General features: G+C 40.6%; 1 protein-coding gene across 3 annotated transcripts in view; it reads right to left on the bottom strand.

Moving 5' to 3' along the window:
- LOC137383947 (S-adenosylhomocysteine hydrolase-like protein 1) overlaps positions 1-22352 on the bottom strand; it is a 103669-nt gene that overhangs the window by 10570 nt on the left and 70747 nt on the right. For all 3 annotated transcript variants that reach the window (XM_068057378.1, XM_068057380.1, XM_068057379.1), the window contains exons 6-13: positions 18408-18502; positions 16189-16295; positions 11261-11377; positions 9750-9813; positions 8407-8495; positions 5502-5572; positions 4729-4823; positions 3938-4036 (exon numbers count right to left, since the gene is read on the bottom strand). In XM_068057378.1, the coding sequence (XP_067913479.1) occupies positions 3938-4036; positions 4729-4823; positions 5502-5572; positions 8407-8495; positions 9750-9813; positions 11261-11377; positions 16189-16295; positions 18408-18502 (737 nt within the window). The remainder of the gene's footprint in view (positions 1-3937; positions 4037-4728; positions 4824-5501; positions 5573-8406; positions 8496-9749; positions 9814-11260; positions 11378-16188; positions 16296-18407; positions 18503-22352) is intronic.

The following is a 22352-nucleotide window of genomic DNA, read 5'->3' as shown; positions in this document are numbered from 1 at the left end:
AGTTTTGGGGAGAGACTGCAATTTGAAGACCAAAGAGAATGAAGGTCTCTCCCTGTCCCAAGCAAAGCTCCAGGGACCCACGGAAGTAACTTAAGCCTCAAGACTGAAGATCAGCGAAACAAGTTTGAAAGTGTGTACTGGGCCCCAACGAGAACTGAGAGACTTAGCTTCAAAGACTTTATATCTAACTCAAAACAAGTAACTTAACTCCAGCTATTACTTCAAACCTTTCCCCTTCTTTCTGCTCCTCTGTCTCTATTTGCGTGTGTGTTTATTGTGTATGCATGCTAGCGTGGTTGCGTCACGTATTTCTAGTAGTTTTAACTGAAATAGAGTTTTAAGGTTAATAAACTTACACCTTTCTGTCTGGTTGATTTCTTTGCCATTACAATTAGAGAGCAGTGAGCAAGGACTCACCAAGAGGGAAGCTAAAATACGGTGTTTTAAAAAGTAAACCCTGTTACGGCCAAACCAGGAAAAGGCTGACAGGGAACCCCAAGACCCCTTTCTCACCTGGTCATAACATTAGTAAAGCATATGGGATCTTGACTTTCATAAATACAGGCATTGAGTATAAAAGCATGGAAGTTATGCTGAACCATTATAAAGCTCTGGTTAGGCCCCAGCTGGAGTACTGTGTCCAGTTCTAGTCACCACACTCCAGGAAGGATGTGAGAGTCCTTAAGGTGTAGAAGAAATTTACCAGAATGGTTCCAGGGACGGAGGACATTAATTACTGGATTAGGTTGGAAAAGCTGGTTTTGTTCTTCTTAGAACGAAGGAGAATGAGGGGCGATTTAATCAAAGTGTACAAGATTATGACAGCCTTAATAACTTAGACAAGGAAAAACCGTTCCCATTAACAAATGGTACAAGGACTAGGGGCCACAGATCAATCTTTTGGGCAAAAGGTGCAGGGGGAATATAACGAAGTACAGTTTTTACGCAGCGAGTGGTAATGACCTGGAACTCACTGCCCACAAGGGTGGTAGAAGTGGAGATGATCACTGACTTCAAGAGAAGTTGGATGGCCATCTGAACAAATAGACTTGCAGGGCTGTGGGGATTGAGCCAGGAAGTGGGACTGACTGCAGAGCTCTGTGGAGAGCTGACATGGACTCGATGGGCCAAATGGCCTCCTTTTGTGCTGTAAGTGACTCTATGAATCACCAGGATAGACTCCAGGCCAGTCACTTCTTTAAAAGAATTTTATTTCACTCACTTCTTCCCGATAAATACAGAAACCTATGTGGCACTCAGATGTGGCAGTCCTTTTTCAGAATACATGGAATACTTTGGGTTAGATTCTTAGGCCCCTATATGGGTGAGCATGGAGGCGGGCTGGTGTGGAATTTCACACTACCATTTTCCGGAAGGCAGGATGGTGGGCAGCAGGGCTACCCAACCACAAGCAGCAATTAGCCAATTAAGGCTCTTTAAAGGCCTATTGTCAGAGGCCAACAGGAATTTTCCAGTTGGCCTCTGGGCCCCAGGAGGAGTTTAGTAACAGCCCAGCTGCCTGGAGGCAGCCTCCTGCAGCAACCCGTTGGACAAGCGCTCCAGACAGGCTTTGAGGCTGTCCCCGCCTGCCTGGCTTCAGCTGCAGCTGCAGGCCACCTTGTGGAAGGGCTCCCCCTCCATAATGGTGGCTCAGCTGGAAGGGCATTTTTTATTTAAATGCTATAAAACCTGGGGAGAGGTCATTTTTATCTTGAGGCCGCCTCTCTCTCTCACCTGAAAAGACAGCCTGCGAGCCTGTCCTCTGGCCATTAATTGGCTAATTCAGGGAAACTCACAGCCGGGTGACTGTTCCCCACACAGAGCAGGTTTCTGAACCCCATTTGACACAGCTGCTGGGGTCCCAAAGCCCGCAGGGAAAATCCTGCCCTTTCTTTCAATTCCACTCAGGTCTTCTTGATCCATGGAACATCATAGACTTATTTACAGCACAGAATAACATCAACTGGTCCATTGCTGTGCCAGATCTTAGCTAGAGCAATCCATAACTAATCACACTGCCCCACAGACCTGTATCCTTTCCTGATTCAAATAGTTATCAAATACTTTCCTGTGCAATTGCATTAGGTGCAAATCCTTATCAATTCATTTTTCCCCATGCCACTGTCTAGGCCTCAAAACTCTACGCTGTGAGACAGCAACCTACAAGTAGGTCCTCTAATACAGTATATGAGTTTTACATCTCAGTGCTGTCTCCTCTAAATTAAAAGACACTAAATGTATATTAGGTAACCTCTTAACTGAACATCCTCATTCCATCCATAATTGTCATACTGAGCTCCCTATAATGCGCCACCTAAACTCCCACTTCCATTTCCACTCTTGCCTGTCTACCTTTGGCCTTGTACACTATTGTAGACAAGTTCAACGCAAGCTTCAGGAACAGTATCGTATCTTTCTCATGGGCATTCTGCAGCCCTCTGTTCTGAACTCTAACTTTAGACCTTAGCCAAATCCTCCATTTTCCAGCATTTCAGTATAATGTCCAGACCAGAGATCACAGACTTTCTCAAAAGCAAAATACTGCAGATGCTGGAAATCTCAAACAAAACAGAAAATGCTGGAAATATTCCACAGGTCAGGCAGCATCTGTGGAGAGAAGAACAGAGTTAACATTTCAGGTTGTGACCTCAACCTGCTGAATATTTCCAGCATTTTCTGTTTTTGTCCGCAGACTTGCTATCTTGTTTCCAGTTCTCCTCCATAGCTGGCCATTTTCAAAGCTGGCCCTCTCACCATTTTAGCTATAAGCAGTTTTAGTGTGTCTTTAACATCCATCTACTACCAGTCTGAGAGGATTGATTATGTCACCCAAAAATGTACCTGCTTTTGCTAACCTTCCCTTTTTTTGAATCCAGTATCTACTGCTGGCTTGTGTTTTCCTTTCCCGTCCTTTTTCTTCCTGATCCTATTAAATTCTTAACATGTCTTTCTCTCACCACAGAAGTTGACAGACTTGTAATGTGTTTTCAGAATTTTCTGCTGCTCTTTCAGATTTGCCAGGTGGAATCTTATCAGCCACGTTGCAGGTCGGATTGCCTACCTGATGCATTCCCGCCTCAGAGTAATCTTGACAGAGGCGAAGTCAGACCGGTACCATCTACCTGCCTGGCAGCAGCAGGTAGCCATTAGTGCCAATTAAGTGCCTGCTTGGGGGAAGATTAGTGATGCCATTGGTATATTCCTGACAGCAGACAGGCACCTTGCTGAGGCCGAAGCCTGGCATGTGCCTGGAGGTGGCCTCCCAGTGGCAGGAAGGGGGCCACCAAGGGCTCCTTTAATTGGGGGAATTAAAGGAGCCGCAGTTGCTAAAGGTCATCCTGGGGAGGGACTTCTCCATAATTCTGGTCTGTCAGTTGTGGCCATACTTTATTTTTAAACATTCATAAGACTCCACCTTGAGCCAACCTCCCTGTCTCCCATCTACAGCAGCAGTGCCCACCTCTCCCGATGGGGCTGCTGCTGCCCACAGCATCGGGCACTCCCACTGGCCTTCCCGCCTGTACAGCCTGCCTGCCATCCTTAACCAGACAGGAGACCCGGAGGCAGCCTGTTAATTGGCCACCTCCAGGAAGATCGCAAGCGGGTGAACCTCAGAAACCATCAAGGGCAGCGCACAGAAATGGTCCACGCCTGCGTTTAAAAGCTAGGTTAGCAAGATTCCGTCCACAGTGGTTGCTGTTTTTACCTTTGATTTTACCGAAAGGCCAGTTGAAAAAGCTACGAAATGGCTGCCTGCATCAATAGAACTGTACCCAGATAAAAATCAGTGCCTTCAGGATTGGAGAAAAATAAATAAATGCTTGCCTTGTGATTCACAGCAGCTTTGAACCCATGATATTATCATCTATAAGGTTGGCTATCTTGAACTTATTCCTGTACAGATTATTGCTCTAGAAGCAGAATGAAGCATACAAACCTCAGCTAAAAGCACAACACGCTTCCCATCAGGCCAGATCACATGATCAACTTGAGACCGGACACGCTCCCATGTCAGTTCTGGTGTACGTAGGCTAGCCTGCAATAGGAATTTTGCGAAGAAAAGCAGATGTTAATATTACAAAATCCAGATCAATGAGACTATTGGGAAAACAAAACAAAAAAACTCGTATATTTCTAATTGTTTGCATTCAAAATTAATTAGTCGTTTGGTAGCACAGAACTTGAGCATTGTCGAAAACAAGAGACATTTTGTCGAAGCCTTTCGTCTTCGACCAATCCGAGTCCACTTGCCAACCAATCAGCATTCTCTTCTCATGTAGTATAAATTGTTGCTTTCCCTTACATTGGTATTCTTGCTACTTGTCCTGATGAGTGCAAGATGAAAAGTTTCAACAAAATGTCTCTGTTTTCAGCAATACTCAAAAGTAATTCATATTTTGTTGACCTAATAATGATTCTTATTTTAGTAAAAGTTTTAATAGTGTAGCAAACTGTTAAGCTAACTTTTTTTGTAAATAAGAATAACATTCAAAATATCATAAACATTTCAGGCTTCTGAAAATATCAGGCACTTTACTAAACAAAGATTACACAGAATCAGTGAAATCTCAAAACAGAAGGGGCCATTGGCCAAATGCACCTGCCTGTGTGCTAGCTCCACGAGAACTATCTATTCGAATCCCAATTTCCTGCTCTTTCCTTGCAGCTTTAGTATCTTTCTCAAGTGTTTAATTTCATTGTAAATGTCTGTGACAAATCTTTCCTTACCACATCAATCTCTGTGTTGGAATGCCCCATGTTGCAGACAATGCAACCATTTTTCATTCGGTCAAGTTGGTCCCTAGTAACAACATTTTTGTTACCTAAAAACAGAATGTATTCATTTAAAAAGAAAACACACTATATGTAAGTACAGCTACAGCCATACACTTGAAACACCAACTAAAAAGCAATTTACAAAATGCATCATTGCTAATAATATACAAGAATGTTCATTCACAGCAGGTTACTGAGGAACATGAATCAGAAGCTCTGCTATCATTTTACCAATCATTAAAAAGTCAGTTTGACATCGTCACGCAAGTCATTGCACACTGTACTGGACACTCGCTTCTGGTAATAAAGCGGAAGAAAACTTCACTTAAGTGAGGAAAACCAAAAAAAGTGCAATAAATTTGTGGTTCTTAAAACATCCTGCTTGATGCCTGTATTTTTCAACTAAATTAAATGTTCGTTGAAAGGGTTTCATTTAACAGGCGCCAAAACCCCAATTTATTTAAACCCTCCTGGAATCATACATAAGGATGCTTCCAATTCAGCTTCTAAACAGTACATTCAGTAAATGAAGTTAATACTTCACTCACCTCTGTCACCATTTCATTTTTAATGTATTTTCAGGGCATTTTTCAGCATGCCACAGCTTTTGCCTTTCCCCATCTCATATCTCATTTTGAGAGGAATATTTGCAATCACAGTAGATAGACTGGGCTGCAAATTAAGACCTTGTGCATGCAGTAACTACACCTGTATCTCTCCAGTACCTGTGCAGGTAATGATCAAATCCCCCTGTCGTACGACTTCATTCAGTTTCATCACACGAAATCCATCCATACTACAGAGGGAAAAAAGTTCACAATAAAAATAAAGCAGTAAATGCCTTGATCTGAAAGTTTTTTGCTTTTGACACGAGGGTCATCTACTAACAGTTTTATCAGATCACACTGAAGACTCCTATGGCACTTGCAAAGTGAGAACCATAGTTTTTTTTAATGCTAGCGATAACCCATGGTCTGGTGATTTCCAAGGTTCATTTAGGTTGAGATCCAAACAGTTTGTCTCTTTAGTCAGTTCTGTCAGATGGGTTGAATATTATTGGGCAGCATAAGAACTCAGAAACTGGAGTAGGCCAGTCAATAAGATCATGGCTGAATTCCTATGTCAACTCCATTTTCCGTCGTATCCCCATATCTTTTGATTCCCACTGATCTCCGTCTTGAACATACTCAGTGACTGAGCATCCACAGCCTTCCCAGGTAGAGAATTTAAAACTCTGAGTGAAGAAATTTCTCCTCATTGAGACTATCTTCAGCCAGGAGAAACAGCCTCTCAGCATCTATCCTGTCAAACCTTCCAAGAATTTTATACGTTTCAGTAAGATTCTCTCTCATTCTTCTAAATTCCAGAGAATAGAGGCCCATTGTACTCAATGTCTCCTCATAGGAGAGCCCTCTCCTCCCAGGAATCAATCCAATGAACCTTTGCTGCACCTCTTCTAAGGCAAGTATATCATTCGTTAGGTAAGGAGACCAAAACTGTACACAGTACTGCAGATGTGGTCTCACCAAAGCCCTATATAATTGCAGCAAGACTTCCTTACTCTTATACTCCAACCCCCTTGCAATAAAGGTGAACATACCATTTACCTTCCTAATTTGCTTGCTGTACTTGCATGCTAACTTTCTCTGATTCACATGCATTAACAGGTGTTATATGTTCTTCAACAAAATTAAGTTGATTGATTAGACATCACTAATAGTCCAATGGATTTATCAGTTAATTGCACAAAAATTAAGATCTTCATTATAATTTTTTTGTAGATCTATTGAACGATTGGCTTAATCCTCTGGTGATACCGAAACATTTTGTTGCACGATTTGGAGCTCACTAAAAAATATCTGCAAATTAACAAGTGTTATTTTTACAACTTATTTTCTCCCTGCCAGGTTGCTCTCCTTCCCTCCTGAAGCCACTAATTCCTACTGGAATACAATTCCACTTGTGCCAGTTGCCTCAAGCACATATCTCAAATGACCATTCCTCATGTTACTCTTGAGGAATCACTGCTGAACACCATGCTGTCCGCAGCTGTAGTCACTGGACAGTGATCAAGAGCAAGAACCCACAATTAATTATTTTTCCTTCCCTGACCCAGGTGACCTTCAGTGGCTGAAGATTAGTTAACAACCTGGACAAGGAATTCAATCTAGGAACATCATGGCTAGCCAGCTACTCACTGAATCTCGAGGGAAGCCTAATTTGTTCTTTTCAGGTGCAGGGTGGGAAAAAATGGGGTTCAGCTTTCTTCTGCCCTCCAGATGCAAGTAGATACCCACTCTTCCTCCCCTCCTCTTGTACTTCACCCAAAAGCTTACATAATGACATTGATTGTTCTAGCTTCTGGTTAGGAAGCAAGCCAAAGCTAAGTATACTACTGGAGGTTCATGCACATCTTGGATCTTTCTTATTTGCTTGGAAGTGTTTAAAAGATCTTCTTGACGTTAAATTGGTGGTCATGTAATTTGTAGAAGATTTACTTAATACTTCTGTTGGCTAACTGTTTAGGTACACCACCCAGCGTAAAACAGACCAGATGATCCTTGGTTTGATCTCTGGTGTGCCTCCTGTTGGAGCACGAACATTGGCCTAGGCAATTTGATATAGGGGAAAAAAGTCAATGAAATTGATATCCAGTCGCACCTACTAGAAATGGGCGGCACAGTGGCACGGTGGTTAGAACCGCAGCCTCACAGCTCCAGCGACCCGGGTTCAATTCTGGGTCCTGCCTGTGTGGAGTTTGCAAGTTCTCCCTGTGCCTGCGTGGGTTTCCTCCGGGTGCTCCAGTTTCCTCCCACATGCCAAAAGACTTGCAGGCTGATAGGTTAATTGGCCATTATAAATTGCCCCTAGTATAGGTAGGTGGTAGGGAAATATAGGGACATGTGGGGATGTGGTAGGAATATGGAATTAGTGTAGGATTAGTATAAATGGGTAGTTGATGGTCGGCACAGACTCGGTGGGCCGAAGGGCCTGTTTCAGTGCTGTATCTCTAAAAACTAAAAAAAAACTAAAAATGGGAGGGTGTTGAGTTTAGATGAGGAAAAGACCAACTTCAGCTTTGGTACCCTGGTTGGCCAAAGTACCCATTGACCCTCACCTTTAAGGCCCAATGGGTGGTTGAGTGAGCACAAGCACCCAAAAAACCAAATGACAAAAATTAGTAAGGAATAAAAAAAATTTTAATATATAAACTCCTTCATTATCAAAAAAAAGTTAATTTAACTTTTGAAATTATCCTCCTTTTCTTTCGTTTATCAATTACTTGTAGTTGCAGTCTTGTGGCAAATGCAGATGAAAATAAAGAAATTCCAATGTTGAAGTCTTCCTGCATTGCTCAATTATGAAAAATTCAGAAATTCAGAAAATTCAATTAGATATATTTCTGCAAGGGAAGCATAGCAATAAGGTAGCTGGCTAAACAGTGCAGAAATTAATCCATGACAAAACATTCATCATATCAGATGCGTGGAAATAAAGTATCTTATAAACCAGGTAGGGAGATTCTGCTCAGTTACACCTTAGGGACTCTGCTAACCCCCCAGTTCCCCTAGCCAAGATAGCTGCAATTTGAGCATGGAGCTATAATAATCACTGAAACAGTCATCTTACCAAGCCTGTAAAGCACAAATTGGATCAATCTCTGTCACATATACAATTGCACCCAGTGCCTTCAGAGCCGCACAGCAACCTTTTCCAACCTATAAAACACATTAACGTGAAAAGCATTGCATTATTTTTTTTCTTTACAATTTTTCACAATGAGGAACAACAAAGATATTAAACAGAATTATTTTACTGATGTGTGGCTTGCTGCAAACTTTTTTGAAAGCAAAGCTGTAAGGAAATTTAAAGTGGCTGTGGAGAATATAAAGAAAAACACAAAAGACAGAATTTGACATGAAAACTGAAACTGTGGGAAATATGCACAAGTCAGCCATCAGCTTCATAGAATTATATAGAACATACAGCATAAACAGATCATTCAGCCCAAATAGTCCATGCTACACCTCTACATCTAACCCTGTCAGCATAACCTTCTATTCCTTTTACCCTCACTTGTTAATCCACCTTCCCCTTAAAAATTTGGATTTAGAATGGCAGGCTAACGTTTCTGATGCCAATTCTTCTTTAGAACTTGTGATGAGGTTTTGCACCCAGAATATTAATCCACTTCTTCTTTAATACTTTCTGCATTTGTTCTTTATTTTCAAAGAGCCATTCCTCTTGATCCAACATTACCACCAGCAGAGTTACTAATAATGCTTTCATTTCCCTAAATTCAAAACCAGTAAAGCCAGATTCTTGCTACTTCGCCAAACCTCCCTGCATAAGCCATCTTCCACACATGAAGCCTTGCCTGGTTTCCTAGGTAGAGTGACAGATATGACATGCTCACTACTGCATTCATCATTCTACCTGATCTGGAAAATAGATAAGAGGATGTGGGACAAGCTTTATAAAAGTGCTCCCTAGAACACCAAAAGCATTTACTTAGGTTATTTCAGTTTTGCATTTGCAAGGAACATACGGGAACAAAATATATGTAACACATGAATGACTTTGCTATCTTTCTGTGATTGTTGCTCTCTTACTGGCAGAGGGGCTCTAACTCAATACTTTGGTGCTATATTAGCTTGCTCAGAAGTCACAGCACTTTGTCCATTTATGTACAATAGCTGCAGCAGCATTAGTCACACAACCCAAATCAATAGGAACATGCTCTGATAACAGCTTACAAATCAGATGTTTGATGTTTGCTTAGTGACTAGGCAAAAATTACAAAAATCAAGATCCATAAACTGCAGTAAACTGGAATGAGTGCTAATTGATAACATTTAACACCAAGATTAGATTGCAAACAGGATTGCAAAACAAAATTTTAAAAAGCCATTCAGGCAAATGGTTTTAAAATCTCTATTTACAGAAGTACTGGGGAGTAGGTTGGACATTACCTCTCCGTATCCACACACAATTACTTGCTTTCCACCGAACATCACATCTGTTGTTCTCTTTAAGCTGGCATTGAAACACAGAAGCAGAACATGAGATTCATAGTTTATGAGCTGTCTGTGAAGAGCAGGTTTATAACTTTAACCAAAATAATAATCCTCTGGGCGCACTGGGGCTCTTGCATTAGTTAGGGTGCTAAAAGGGAAATGGCTCCCCTGACAGCAGGATTGGCTGATCTCAAACTGCTGCAGCAGAATGGATGCTGAAATGGCCTGTGTCCTTGAGCTAGGGAAGAACAACAAAACTAGCACAGCAGGAGTTCCTGCTCCAGATTGCTATTCAGTGATTCCTGCTGGAAACGAGGGGCTTGCATTTGCATTTGGGATTGAGTTGAACTGTGATACTCCCAACAACCTGCCTGCCTTCAATATCAAAGTTCACAAAGAATAACTGCTTGAGTAGGGTATAGAAGGCCAGCTGGCACCAGTTGAGATATATCCCCCATCAGAGTACCTTCAAGGGAAGTGGGAAGCAAATAACTGGGGAAGGGGAGAGCAATGTGACAGCACACTTTCAATTATACCCTGAATTAACAGATTTTGGGAGCTTCCTGGTGACACTTATTTGTTGATAATGATTTTAAAGCAGCTTCAACAGCTGCTTTCTTGCGGTATTACTGTCCCTAGCTCCTAACATGTGAAACTCACGCAGCCAATAGCAGCATTAAAATAAACTTGCTGAATTTATTTAGGTCAATGCTGCATGACAATTTTTTTTTTGTTGCAACCTGATCATCTTGGCTACCAGCTTTAGTAAATACATTTAAGTTTCCTTTACTGCTTCCAGTCATGCTACGGGACTCCCACAACAGGAGAATGGGTCATGTAGCCACATTCAACATTTACTGAAATAATTCAACACACCCCCAAGGTTGTGCAACATTTTATCTGCTCAATAGATTATGAACCCGCCCTTGGGTAGGGAAACAAAATACAGTTTGAGGAACATATGGGGTGATCCAATGATTGAGAATCATTGAGGAGCAAGGGGAGAAAACACGTGTTTTGGGTACAATGACCAATGATTAAACAAACACAAAGAATCCCCAAACAGCCCCAAGTGGATTTTGATGCAGTTTTCACGTCACACTAAAATAAGCCATGATCGTGCTACTGTGCACCCACTTGCACGTCCCAACATGCCAACATTAACAGTGCAAAACCAGCATCATCCATTCAACAGAGCTTTTTGTGTAGACTTATAAGCAATTTTGTTTCAGTTAGAAACATGGAAATATGCTTCTGATGAAATTGAGGGGATTGCCCACAAATTATACAGGTAAATAACATACAAAAACCTTCCAAACAAAAAAACTAACTACGGTATTTCTAATAAAAACAAAAAAAAAAATCTGGAAATACTCAGCAGGTCTGGCAGCATCTGTGGAGAGAGAAACAGAGTTAACGTTTCAGGTTGATAAACTTTCAACAGAACTGCATTTCTACTTCCTTACCCGTCCAAGATGGACTCCCTGCAACAGTAGAGGTTATCAAATTTTTGTTTGGTAACAGAATCATTCACATTCATGGCTGGGACACAGAGCTTTCCTGCTTTAGACAACTGATACAGTCTGAAATTAAAAAAGAGACAAAATCTTAATGTCTGAACATTTTTACTAACTTTTGATATATATCAACGATATAGTGATAACGTGGATGCTGGTGATATGATATGCAGATAATATACAAGAGTTATCCTGAATGTTTCTTGTTGCTTTCTGGCCCTATATGTAGCTTACAAGAAATACATTCACAGAGCAGCATTCACAGCATCCAAACTCGGATTATGTTATCATGTTAAGAAGCCAATTAATGTATCTTTGCTAACTGTGGCAAAATGGATTTTGCCTGGGCTGCTTAAGTTGAATTTTCTTTTAAAGACTTGTAATATTTCTGTGGTGCTGGATTCAGAAATTTTTAAACACTAATCATTGATGTGAAGCATTAGTTATTCAGAGGGAGGATCGTTATGCATAACCTCAAACATATTCTGCTACTGCAAGAAGATGGCTCCTTCTAACCCCTGATGGTCCAAGTATCATTCCACGAGCGAGGCAGACACACTAAGGTAGTTGCATGAGGACCCCCAACACTCAAATCAAAGCGGTAGGCTGCCACCTCAGGGTAGTGAACCAACTGACTGCACATTTAGATGTACCATTTATCCTGCAGAATTATGGGGAAGGGACTCTCCTTGCTTGTTCTGTCTCACAGACGAACACAAAATCAGTTTCAGTTTTCACAGCATCTATAATCTGCATTTTAAAAATCTGAACCAGCTTCACTTCAAAAATTTAGCGACTAAAGGTGAGCTTATTTTTAGACAGTAAGTGAATAGCATTGTCATTACTTTCCACAATTGAGAAAAGGAAAATTGATTGCTCTCACTATGAAAACTGAATACTGTTCATTCATGTAATCGTGTAAATAAACATGTTGTTTGTTTGAAAGTATGCCTCTTTTTGGTTAAATTTTCAGTCTGCCTTCCGTTAGGAAACAATTAATTCACATGGTGGCACACATTATACTTAAGCAACCTGTATAAAGAGGACTTCTCCATTACAGTTTGAGTTATGCTATCGTTTCACTGGATGCTGGGTACATTTTGGATCGTAGTGAATGCAAGGTCTATTTAGGGGAGCAACTGGTGACATTTACGAACATTCAAACATACGAATTAGGAGGAGGAGTAGGCCACTCGGCCCTTTGAGCCTGCTCCACCATTCAATAAGTTCATGGCTAAACTGATTTCTTCACATTTCCACCTACCCAGATAACCTTCCACCAACTTGCTTATCAAGAATCTATCTAACTCTGCCTTAAAAATATTCAAAGTCTCTCTTTCTCAAAAGGCGGTGAAAGCAGAGTCCCAAAGACTCATAACCCTCTGAAAGAAAATATTTCTCCTCATCTCGGTCTTAAATGGGCGAGCCCTTATTTTTAAACAGTGACCCCTGGTTCTAGATTCTCCCACAAGGGGAAACATCCTTTCCAAATCCACCCTGTCAAAATCCCTCAGGATCTTACGTTTCAATCAAGTCGCATCTTACTCTTCTAAACCCCAGTGGATACAAGCCTAGTCTGTCCAATCTTTCCTTCTAAGACAGCCCACCCATTCCAGGTATTAGTCTAGTAAATCTTCTCTGTACTGCCTCCAACACATTTACATCCTTCCTTAAATAAGGAGACCAGTACTGTACACAGTACTCCAGATGGGGTCTCACCAATGCCCTGTATAGCTGAAGCATAACCTCCCTACTTTTGTAGTCAATTCCCCTCATGATAAACGATAACATTCTATTAGCTTTCCTAATTACGTGCTGTACCTGCATACTAACCTTTTGCAATTCATGCACTAGGACATTCAGATTCCTCTGCATCTCAGAGCTCTGCAATCTCTCACCATTTAGATAATATGCTTATTTTTTATTCTTCCTGCCAAAGTGGACAATTTCCCACTTTCCCACATGATACTCCATTTGCCAGGTCTTTGGCTACTCACTTAACCTATCTAAATCCCTTTATAGCCCCCTTATGCCCTTTTCACAAGTTACTTTCCTACCTATCTTTGTGTCATCAGCAAATTTAGCAACCATATCATCGGTTCCTTCATCTAAGTCATTTATGTAATTTGTAAAATGTTGAGGCTCCAGCACAGTTCCCTGTGGCACACCACTCGTCACATCTTGCCAACCAGAAAATGACCCATTTATACCTATTCTCTGTTTCCTGATAGCTAGCAAATCTTCTATCCACACCAATATATTATCCCCTACACCATGAGCTTTTATTTTCTGCAATAACCTTTGATGTGGCACCTTATCAAATGCCTTCAGGAAATCTAAGTACAATACATCCATCGATTCCCCTTCATCCACAGCACATGTAACTCCCACAAAGAACTCCAATAAATTGGTTAAACATGATTTCCCTTTCACAAAACCATGTTGACTCTGCCTGATTATCTTGAATTTTTCTAAATGCCCTGCTATAACGTCTTTCATAATAGCTTCTAACATTTTCCCTAAGACAAATGTTAAGCTAACTGGCCTGCAGTTTCCTGCTTTCTGTCTCCCTCCCTTTTTGAATAAAGGAGTTACATTCGCTATTTTCCAATCTAATGGAACCTTTCCTGAATCTAGGGAATTTTGGAAAATTAAAATGAACGCATCAACTATCTCACTCGCCACTTCTTTTAACACCCTAGGATGAAGTCCATCAGGACCTGGCGACTTGTCAGCCTGCAGCTCTAACAATTTGTTCAGCACCACTTCCCTGGTGATTGTAATTTCCTTGAGTTCCTCCCTCCCTTCCATTTCATGACAACAGCTAATACTGGGATGTTACTTACATCCTCAATAGGTGACGATCGATGCAAAGTATCTGTTCAATTCATCTGCCATCTCCTTATTATCCATTATTAATTCCCCAGACTCACTTCCTATAGGACCAACACTCACTTTATCAATTCTTTTTTAAAATATCTATAGAAACTCTTACTATCTGTCTTCATATTTCTAGCTACGCAACACTTGTTACGACCAAGACAGAAGGAGTGCACTATCTTTTCTAGTTCCACTTCTCCACAGGTCACAACATATATTTAAATGTTTACCCAGTTACCGATACAGCCAATTACATACTCTAATTTTATTTCAGAATAAAATTCACCAACTAGGTTTCTTTAATGAACAAATTAATTATAAAACAAGACTCATTCAATAAAGATGCAAAGCATCAACACACAGACTGAAATATGAACGTTCCCTTCTACATTAGCCCAATACACACACACACACAAATATCCAAAACGAAACCAAATCCTGACATGTCACTTCTCTGTAAGCAACTCCCCCTAGTCACCAAGGCTCCTGCCGTTTATTTAGCTTAAGACATGTGACATCCAGTAAGGGTTGTTTTTAAATAAAATCTTAAGTCCTTCCAGTGATCTTTTTTTAAAAAAAGCACAAGTCCAGCATCTCTTCAGTCTTGAAAATGAATCCATTTCCACAATTTTTAAATGCGAGTTCTCAAAAAATATTTAAAAATGGAAGCACTTTCATAACACACTTTACCCTTGACAGCACCTGTGGAAAACTCAACAATTATAGCACTAATATTAAAAAGATGAAAAATAAACTCATGATATTCCCCGGTGGTCAGTTTGGGCATTCACAATCGTTGCCATTTTGCAGCCACTAGTGAAGCTACCTACTCTAGCTGAACTGAATACTTGGCCTTGATATGAAATCCAAACTGCTTTTTACCTCAACAGAAAATGCATATTTAATACAGGAAGGACACTACTGGTGCGCATAAGCCCAATAAACAAGTGAGAAATACAGGTACTACATTCCTAGATGAGATATAAGAGTTGTATTTTATTCTGGCGATGGGGGTTCAAGCAGCGGGCCGGAAGGCGAGGGGAGATCCCACCAGGGCCCTCTGTCAGACACGCAAAGCCATTTGACAGCAGGCAGCCAATTAACTGCTCGCCGTCGGGGAATCTATCCCTTTAAGGAACAAGCTCCTGCCTCCAGAGCTGCCGGCTAATGGGAAGGAGCTGTAGTGACTGCTGGTACTTTACGTGAAACGCCATAACATACAAGGCTGCAGGCCAAGTGTTGTGAAGTGGGATTAGTTTTGGACAGATGCTTGATGGTCGGCGCACGCACGTTGGGCCGAAGGCCCTGTTTCCGTGTTGTAAAAGTCTATGACTTTACAGGAGGACCTGCAGTATCCAAGACTGGAGATGACCCTGGCACAGATGAGTGCGGTTGAGGAAGAAAGCTCTTAAGTGACCATTAATTGGCCTGGGGTGGGAAGATCGTCTTCTGCCTTCCCCATCCCAAAATGGCAGGGGGCCTGTACAATGCCAGGAGCAGCAACCTGTGCCAATTTGTTTGGCAGTGCCCCCTGCCCCCCCATCTCCGTGCCCACCTCCAAGGGTAGAACAAAATCCTTTCCCAAATATCCCATAGTGTATGTTGCCTTTGGCATGAGACTCAGCTTAGAAATGCTGTGTAAAAAGTGCCTACACTCAAGAACACAGTCCCTAAGGGATAGCGCCTGAGCTCCCCACGGCACTGCCAAGTAGCAGGAAAGTTGAGATCAGGATCTCGCATGTGGTAAACAGCAGAAGCAGCTCATACCCTATTGCACTAAGCTACTAAGTCACCTATTCATCCATTTTACATATTTTCTAGAAATTTACACTGAAGGCTGATGCAGCAGTAGTGATCTTAGTTATTTCATTCTTCCGTTAACTATGTATAGAATCACTGTTTTCCACCACTATGCCCTCGCTCTCCGTTTTACTGAAGATTTCTGATTACTAGTTGTCAAGATTTTTCTTTTGGCTGAAAACTTTTAATGTTCCCACCTGTGAACACCAGTCACACTTTCCTCTACAATGCCTCTGATCTTCTTAAAAACATTAGGATATTTCTTATAGACCCAGTGAGTCAAATCTCCACCATCATCCAGAATCTAAGAGGGAGCAAAAACACAGAAACAGATCACTAACTTTTGTATGTGCAACAAAATCTGGTAAATTGACCACAAATTTTTAGGCTATGAGGGAAGGTTAAGGAAATTAGGCGTAGCTTATTTAAAGGAAAGGAGACTACGAGGTGAATTCATTTCAAGTTTTCAGCTCATGACTCTGATCAAGTTTCTGTTTCTATTACGGTTAAACATCCAAAACTAACTAGATAGGAGTTTGGAAAATTTAATTACTTATTTTGTGACCTAGAATTATCAACACAAGCCCATAATTTAAAAAAGCAGCTTACTAAACCTCTTTGACATTGCTAGACTTTGCTCAAGTGCCACTGGAGTTAGTGCAATGGGCATAATTATCTTAGTCAAGGTTATACAACAGAACTGAAAAGGAAAGATAAACTTTCCATGCCTTTCCCAAGGTGAGTAGCAACAGGGTTCTGGAGCCTATAAAATAATTCTATGATATGGTATCCTCCAAGAACACATTAGTTTAATCTCAACTTCTGCAAGGTCACTCTTATCTGTACTCCTTCCCTTTAATTACCCTTCCCATTCACAGATTTTAAAAGTGTTAATGGTTATACAACCTGTAATAAGTTACTACACAATGCTGCGAACATTTCATAATATTTTTATGCAGCAAATGCAATGTACTAGCAGATTACTTCCTCTTGGGGGCTCTATTAACTAACAGCTATTTAAAATTCTGTACTTTCCATTTGGGTGACTGTTTTAAATGAGTTTCAGTTTTTTTAAAAATGAAAACTGAATAAAAAATATCAATTTCAATAATTACAGTTCTCTGAAGTACAGAAACTTGCAATGAAATGGATATTGCAGGTTTCGAAATGTCAGTCTATCTTTTCACAATGCAATTTAATTTCCCTAAATCAATAATTACTATATTGCGAAATGCTGTTTAACTTTTCTAAAGCTCTTGCTTATATATTTTTTCAGGCCATCTAATCTCCTTTATCCAATTAAGAAAAGCTTAGTCACGTCAGAAGCACAATATGCTGAGGTTCCAAAGGGCCAAATAATTGGATGTTGGTTTCACCCCACCATTCCATTTCAGTTACATTAGACTGTCAGAAGAATCGCAACTGGTTGCTTGCATATTTCCTTGCAGCTAGGGAATGGCAAGGTGGAGGACAGGAAGAAAACAAAGGGTACTATGGAGATTATAAATGGATTTGGTACTCATTAAAAAGGCTAAAAGTCATTTGATTACTGCAGTCTTACGATTAAGGAATGACATGAAATGCCAGTTTTGATTGAAAAGCTTTACAGCTCATTCGCCGCTACTATAATTTTGGTTTAAGTACATCGCCCTTTAAACTCTAAAATCTGAATGTGAGACCAGCCCAATTTGTGGCTTGAAGATCTTAAACACATAGGAACCATCTGCGCCAATTTCCTTGCACATATTGGCATGTAGCACAAACACCATTTGGTACATATTGGCAATCTTGGTCTGAGAGACCACAAGAACAGCTGGTGTGAAAAAACAGAAAACTTCATGTTGCCACAATCTCTTCCAAAGACTGGAGTTAATGGAAATGCTGACAAAAGTTGAAAAGCACTCCATTTCCCAGCACTGACACACATCATTGGCATCCTTGTCAGCACGAAAGAAAGGCATGTACAGTAGATGGGGGAATTACACTACAAGAATAAAGAAGCAATGATAAATTTGTACAAGATATTGGCTAGGTTACAATGGCAACACTGTGTATAGCTTTGGCAGCCCATTATAAAAAAGGACTTTATAGACGACATGATATCATGGATCGGAAACTACAGTTGCAAAAAAGAGATTTGAACTACTGGGACTATTTCCACTGGAGCAAAGATGGCTAAGAGGAGATTTAATTGAAGTTTTTAAAAGTATGAGGTTTGACAGAGTGAATAGGGAAAGACTATTTCCTCTCATTGAGGAGTTAATGATGAGGCCCTATCAACTTAAAATTGTTAAAGAGTGAGAAGTTAGGAGAAGTTTGCTCAAAGAGTTGTTGGAGCATAGAATGCTTTGGAGGAAGAAAACCCAATGATCAGAGTTTTCAGTCCTCAACTGGGATAGAAAAGTAGCTCATTTACCATATTTGCTTGCCAGCCATTCATGTTCACACAACAATCGATGCACCACCAGAAATCATCTTCAGACTCCCCTTTCCAAGCAAATACTGCAAATCCTGAGAGGGGAGGGGTGTGGGGGGGGGGGGGGGGGGGAAGGGGGGAAAAAACAATAATTATGGGGAAATGCTCAAATATTTGAACCCGAGTTATAATAAGCTTAAAAGGATTCAAGAGTGGACAGAGAGTTCAACTGAGTGAGTTCCACTGACTTCAAGCAGATTTTCTATAATTATCAGATTAACATTTGCAAAATACAAGTTGAAAAAAACTTCACTGCAGGAAAGGTAACTCAATGAACTACACTCTCCAGTATTCAGTATGAGAATCTAAAAGGATCAGCTGATGACATTTCATGGGTGAAAGCATTTTACTAAGCTTACAAAGACCAACACAATTAAATTCATTTAATGATAGCTATTTGGTACTAGCAAGGAAATTTTACCAAACTGACAAAAATGGAGTTTAAAAAAATGTAAAGATTACACTGTATTAAAACACAGAAGTACTGCTAATGGCAATATTTTCTAATTGAAGATCTTCTGTACTTCAGGAACTTTTCAGATAAGTCGAGACAAAATAGGCTCCTTATCACCAGTCCATTTGCTATTGTCCTTCCACAATACCATCCCTTTTGTCTTCTTTATATCTTTAACATCACCTTGAACAGGCAGGACCTCAGGTTAATCTTCTCTGAAGAACGCCATCTCCAACAACACACCACTGCCACAGTATTGTACTGGATTGTTCACCGACATTAGGTACTCAATCCAGCTCAAACTCAGAGTGCTATCTTGGCTCATTTAGTGTGTTATAGACATCAGACTTAAACAGAGCTACACATTACTACATAAGCAGACGAAGTATTTTAAGTAAATGAAGACTTTCTTGAGATAACGTTATGCTAGGAACAAAAAAGACAAACATTATTCACCCTTTTAAAAAGTTTAATTTAAAAGAACATGTGATTGAAGGAATAGTTCATCCCCAATAACAACTGCCCACAAGTTTGAAGAGTCCTTGGGGAGAGGTCCTCCTTTTAATGAAAAACAGAAAATCACTGTTTGTATCTCATTAATTAAAGGCCCATTAGCAAAAGCACTTTCTCAGACAGCATGTTTGAAAGCCACATATTCCAGTAGTTTCATTTAAGTGCCATTAACTGCAAAGAAAAACAGGGAGTCTATCATCTTTCGTTAAAGGAATTTCAGCTAAACAGAACTAGCTGATTCATACTCATTTATATTGCAATAGATCTTCTATTGAAAGAACGTGACTAGTTGCCCAGTTAGAATTGTGGGATTAATTCAAAACATCCGCAAAATTAATTATGCTTATACAAACCACGCAGATGTTCAAAAGGTGCAATTATAACTAACGCATCTCCATATACACTTTCCTGGCTTTTAAAAAAAATTAAACCTATAATCTTTGTTCACATGAAGCTTTTTCTCTCAAGATCACCTTCAGAATTTCAACTTTCCCTGTTCCAGTAATGAAATGAACCTGATTGTTTTTTTATTCTCCATTATTCTTTCTCCCTCAGCAAAAACAGCAGCACAGTCTGGGCCCCAGACGACTTCAGGAAATTTATCGGTGTTGCTGCCCAAAGCTGGGATAAGCAAGTGGTTAAATCATCCTCTTGTTCCTCCCCAAAGAAGGATGTGCTACTCACTGCCGAAAGAAGGTCATTTCCAAACGAGGGCCAGTAAATATACCTCGGGAGGGTACAACAATCATCTGTCTAAACTGTCCTGTGCTCAACACAATTAGAATCCAGGTCCATAAAATGGCCATTATAAAATGGTTGGCCACTAAAATTATTATTCTGAATATATTGTTACTGCATATAAAAATACTTGCCAAACTACTATTACTATATGGCATGAAAGTATAAAAGTCATGTGCACAAACCACTACACACAGTCCTGAACATAAATGAACTGCCAACTTTTACCAAACTTTCACTTGAATTTAAATTTTTGGTCAGTAATACAACTGCCAATACTTGAAATACCACAATTTTCTGACTGATGCTGGTAGGTACGCTTGAGTAGGTTACCCTTTATGCCTGAAGGAATTTGACAAGAATGTTATGCTGTTGTGTCATTACAGCAGGTGGGAAGAGGGGCCCACGCAATTTCAGATTGCATACAGCTGCTTTTTACATTCACCGTAGAGGGTGCGGCAACCTCTGGTTCCTGCACGTCTTGTGCACCTGGTGACAACCCCAATATAAACTTGCCTGCCTCACCAAGGCCAGCTTCTGGAAAGACCAGGTCCTCTTTAAGAAAAGCCAGATCCTCCCAATCACCAGTCTTAGCAAATTGAGCAAACATCCTCTTAAGGAAAATGCAAAAGCAGCTTTAGTTTTCAGCAACCACAGCTGGCTATAAAACCAGTGTATAAAAAACAATATTTTCTCAGCAAGTTCTACTTTAAAAATAATATTTTTCTACTACTCATGTGTGCCATTTCTCAATTACTTTCCAGTCAGCCTTATGAAAAATTTTCTACTCTTTTAGAGGGGTGGGGTTTGGTAACGGTGAACTGGGCAGTCTCAGTATCAATATTTTTACGATGCTTTTATGTTGAATGCAGCAAACTGAGCCAAACGCTCTGGAGCTCACTATTGGCATGAAGACCACGTTTATACTGCAGTAAGGCACCTGCAGCTGTAGATTTCAATTTTACAGTCCGAGTGCAATCAGTGATCTGACACAGCATTTACACACTGACTTTAGCATTGCAGCTAAAGTGGACATATAAACGCACCATTAGTGTGGCTAGAATTTCAGTGCTGAAGACAAGCCTTGGGTTGGACAGCGTTTCTGACACCAATATAGGAGTGCTGGAGATATCCGTTGATTACCTTAGTTGGTTAGGCACCCTTGCTGAGTCATGTTGGTTTAAGCCACGTACCAACTGTTGTTAGAACACATTTTCATTGCAACTGATAGAAACTATTGGTCAGGATTCTCACAGATCACAGCGATTTTACTACAAGATTCTATAACCTGCGGCCACATTTTTTTCTCCTCACCATATGCTGAATGCATTTCCCTGCACCCCCCCAATGTAGTTGGCAGTGGTGGTTGGGAGGCTGGGCCGGGGGGGGAGGGGAAGAGAGAGAGTGGGGTGCAGAATGGACATGGAAAAGTTAAAGAATCAGAAAGCATTGGGGAGCTAAGTTAGCATGAGCAAACACAGTCATTAGATCAATGCATTGTTTGTCAATTCAACTCTACATTTTGGTTCAATTCCCATGCAACAACAACTTGCATTTATATAGTATCTTTATCAAAACAGATCCCTAGGCACTTCAGTGAAGCAGTATCAAACAGAATTTGATACTGAACCACACAAGGAGATATTAGAGCAGCTGACCATTGGTCATCACCAGGGGTAGGTTTTAAGGGATGTCTTAAAGGAAAAAAGAGAGGAAGAGAGGCAGAGAGGATTAGGGAGGGAATTCCAGACCTTAGGGCCCAGGCAGCAGAAGGCACAGCTGCTAATGGTGAAATGATTAAAATCGCAGATGGTCAAGAGGCTGATTGGAGGAGTGTTGATATCTTAGAGGATTGTAGGGCTAGAGCAGATTACAGAGATAGGGAGGGGCGAGGCCACTGAGGGATTTAAAACAGGAGGGGATTTTTAAGATTGAGGTGCTGTAGGACCAGGAGCCAATAAAGGTCAGCGAGCACAGTGGTCACAAATGAACACAATTTAGTGCAAATTAGGACATGCGCAGGTTATTTTTGGATGAGCTCAAGTTTGCAGAAGATCGGAAGGTTTTATTTTGGCAGGTTGCTTGAAAAATTGTCAGTAGATTGTTTCACTGCCACCAAATTAAGGTGCACAGTGACATATTTCAAAATAGATACTGATGGGAGTTGGAGGAGGATAGAG

Source organism: Heterodontus francisci, chromosome 25 (assembly GCF_036365525.1).
Source record: "Heterodontus francisci isolate sHetFra1 chromosome 25, sHetFra1.hap1, whole genome shotgun sequence".
Taxonomy (NCBI): Eukaryota; Metazoa; Chordata; class Chondrichthyes; order Heterodontiformes; family Heterodontidae; genus Heterodontus; species Heterodontus francisci.
Note: the sequence above shows the minus strand (reverse complement) of the source record. Positions and strands in the feature narration are given on the sequence as shown.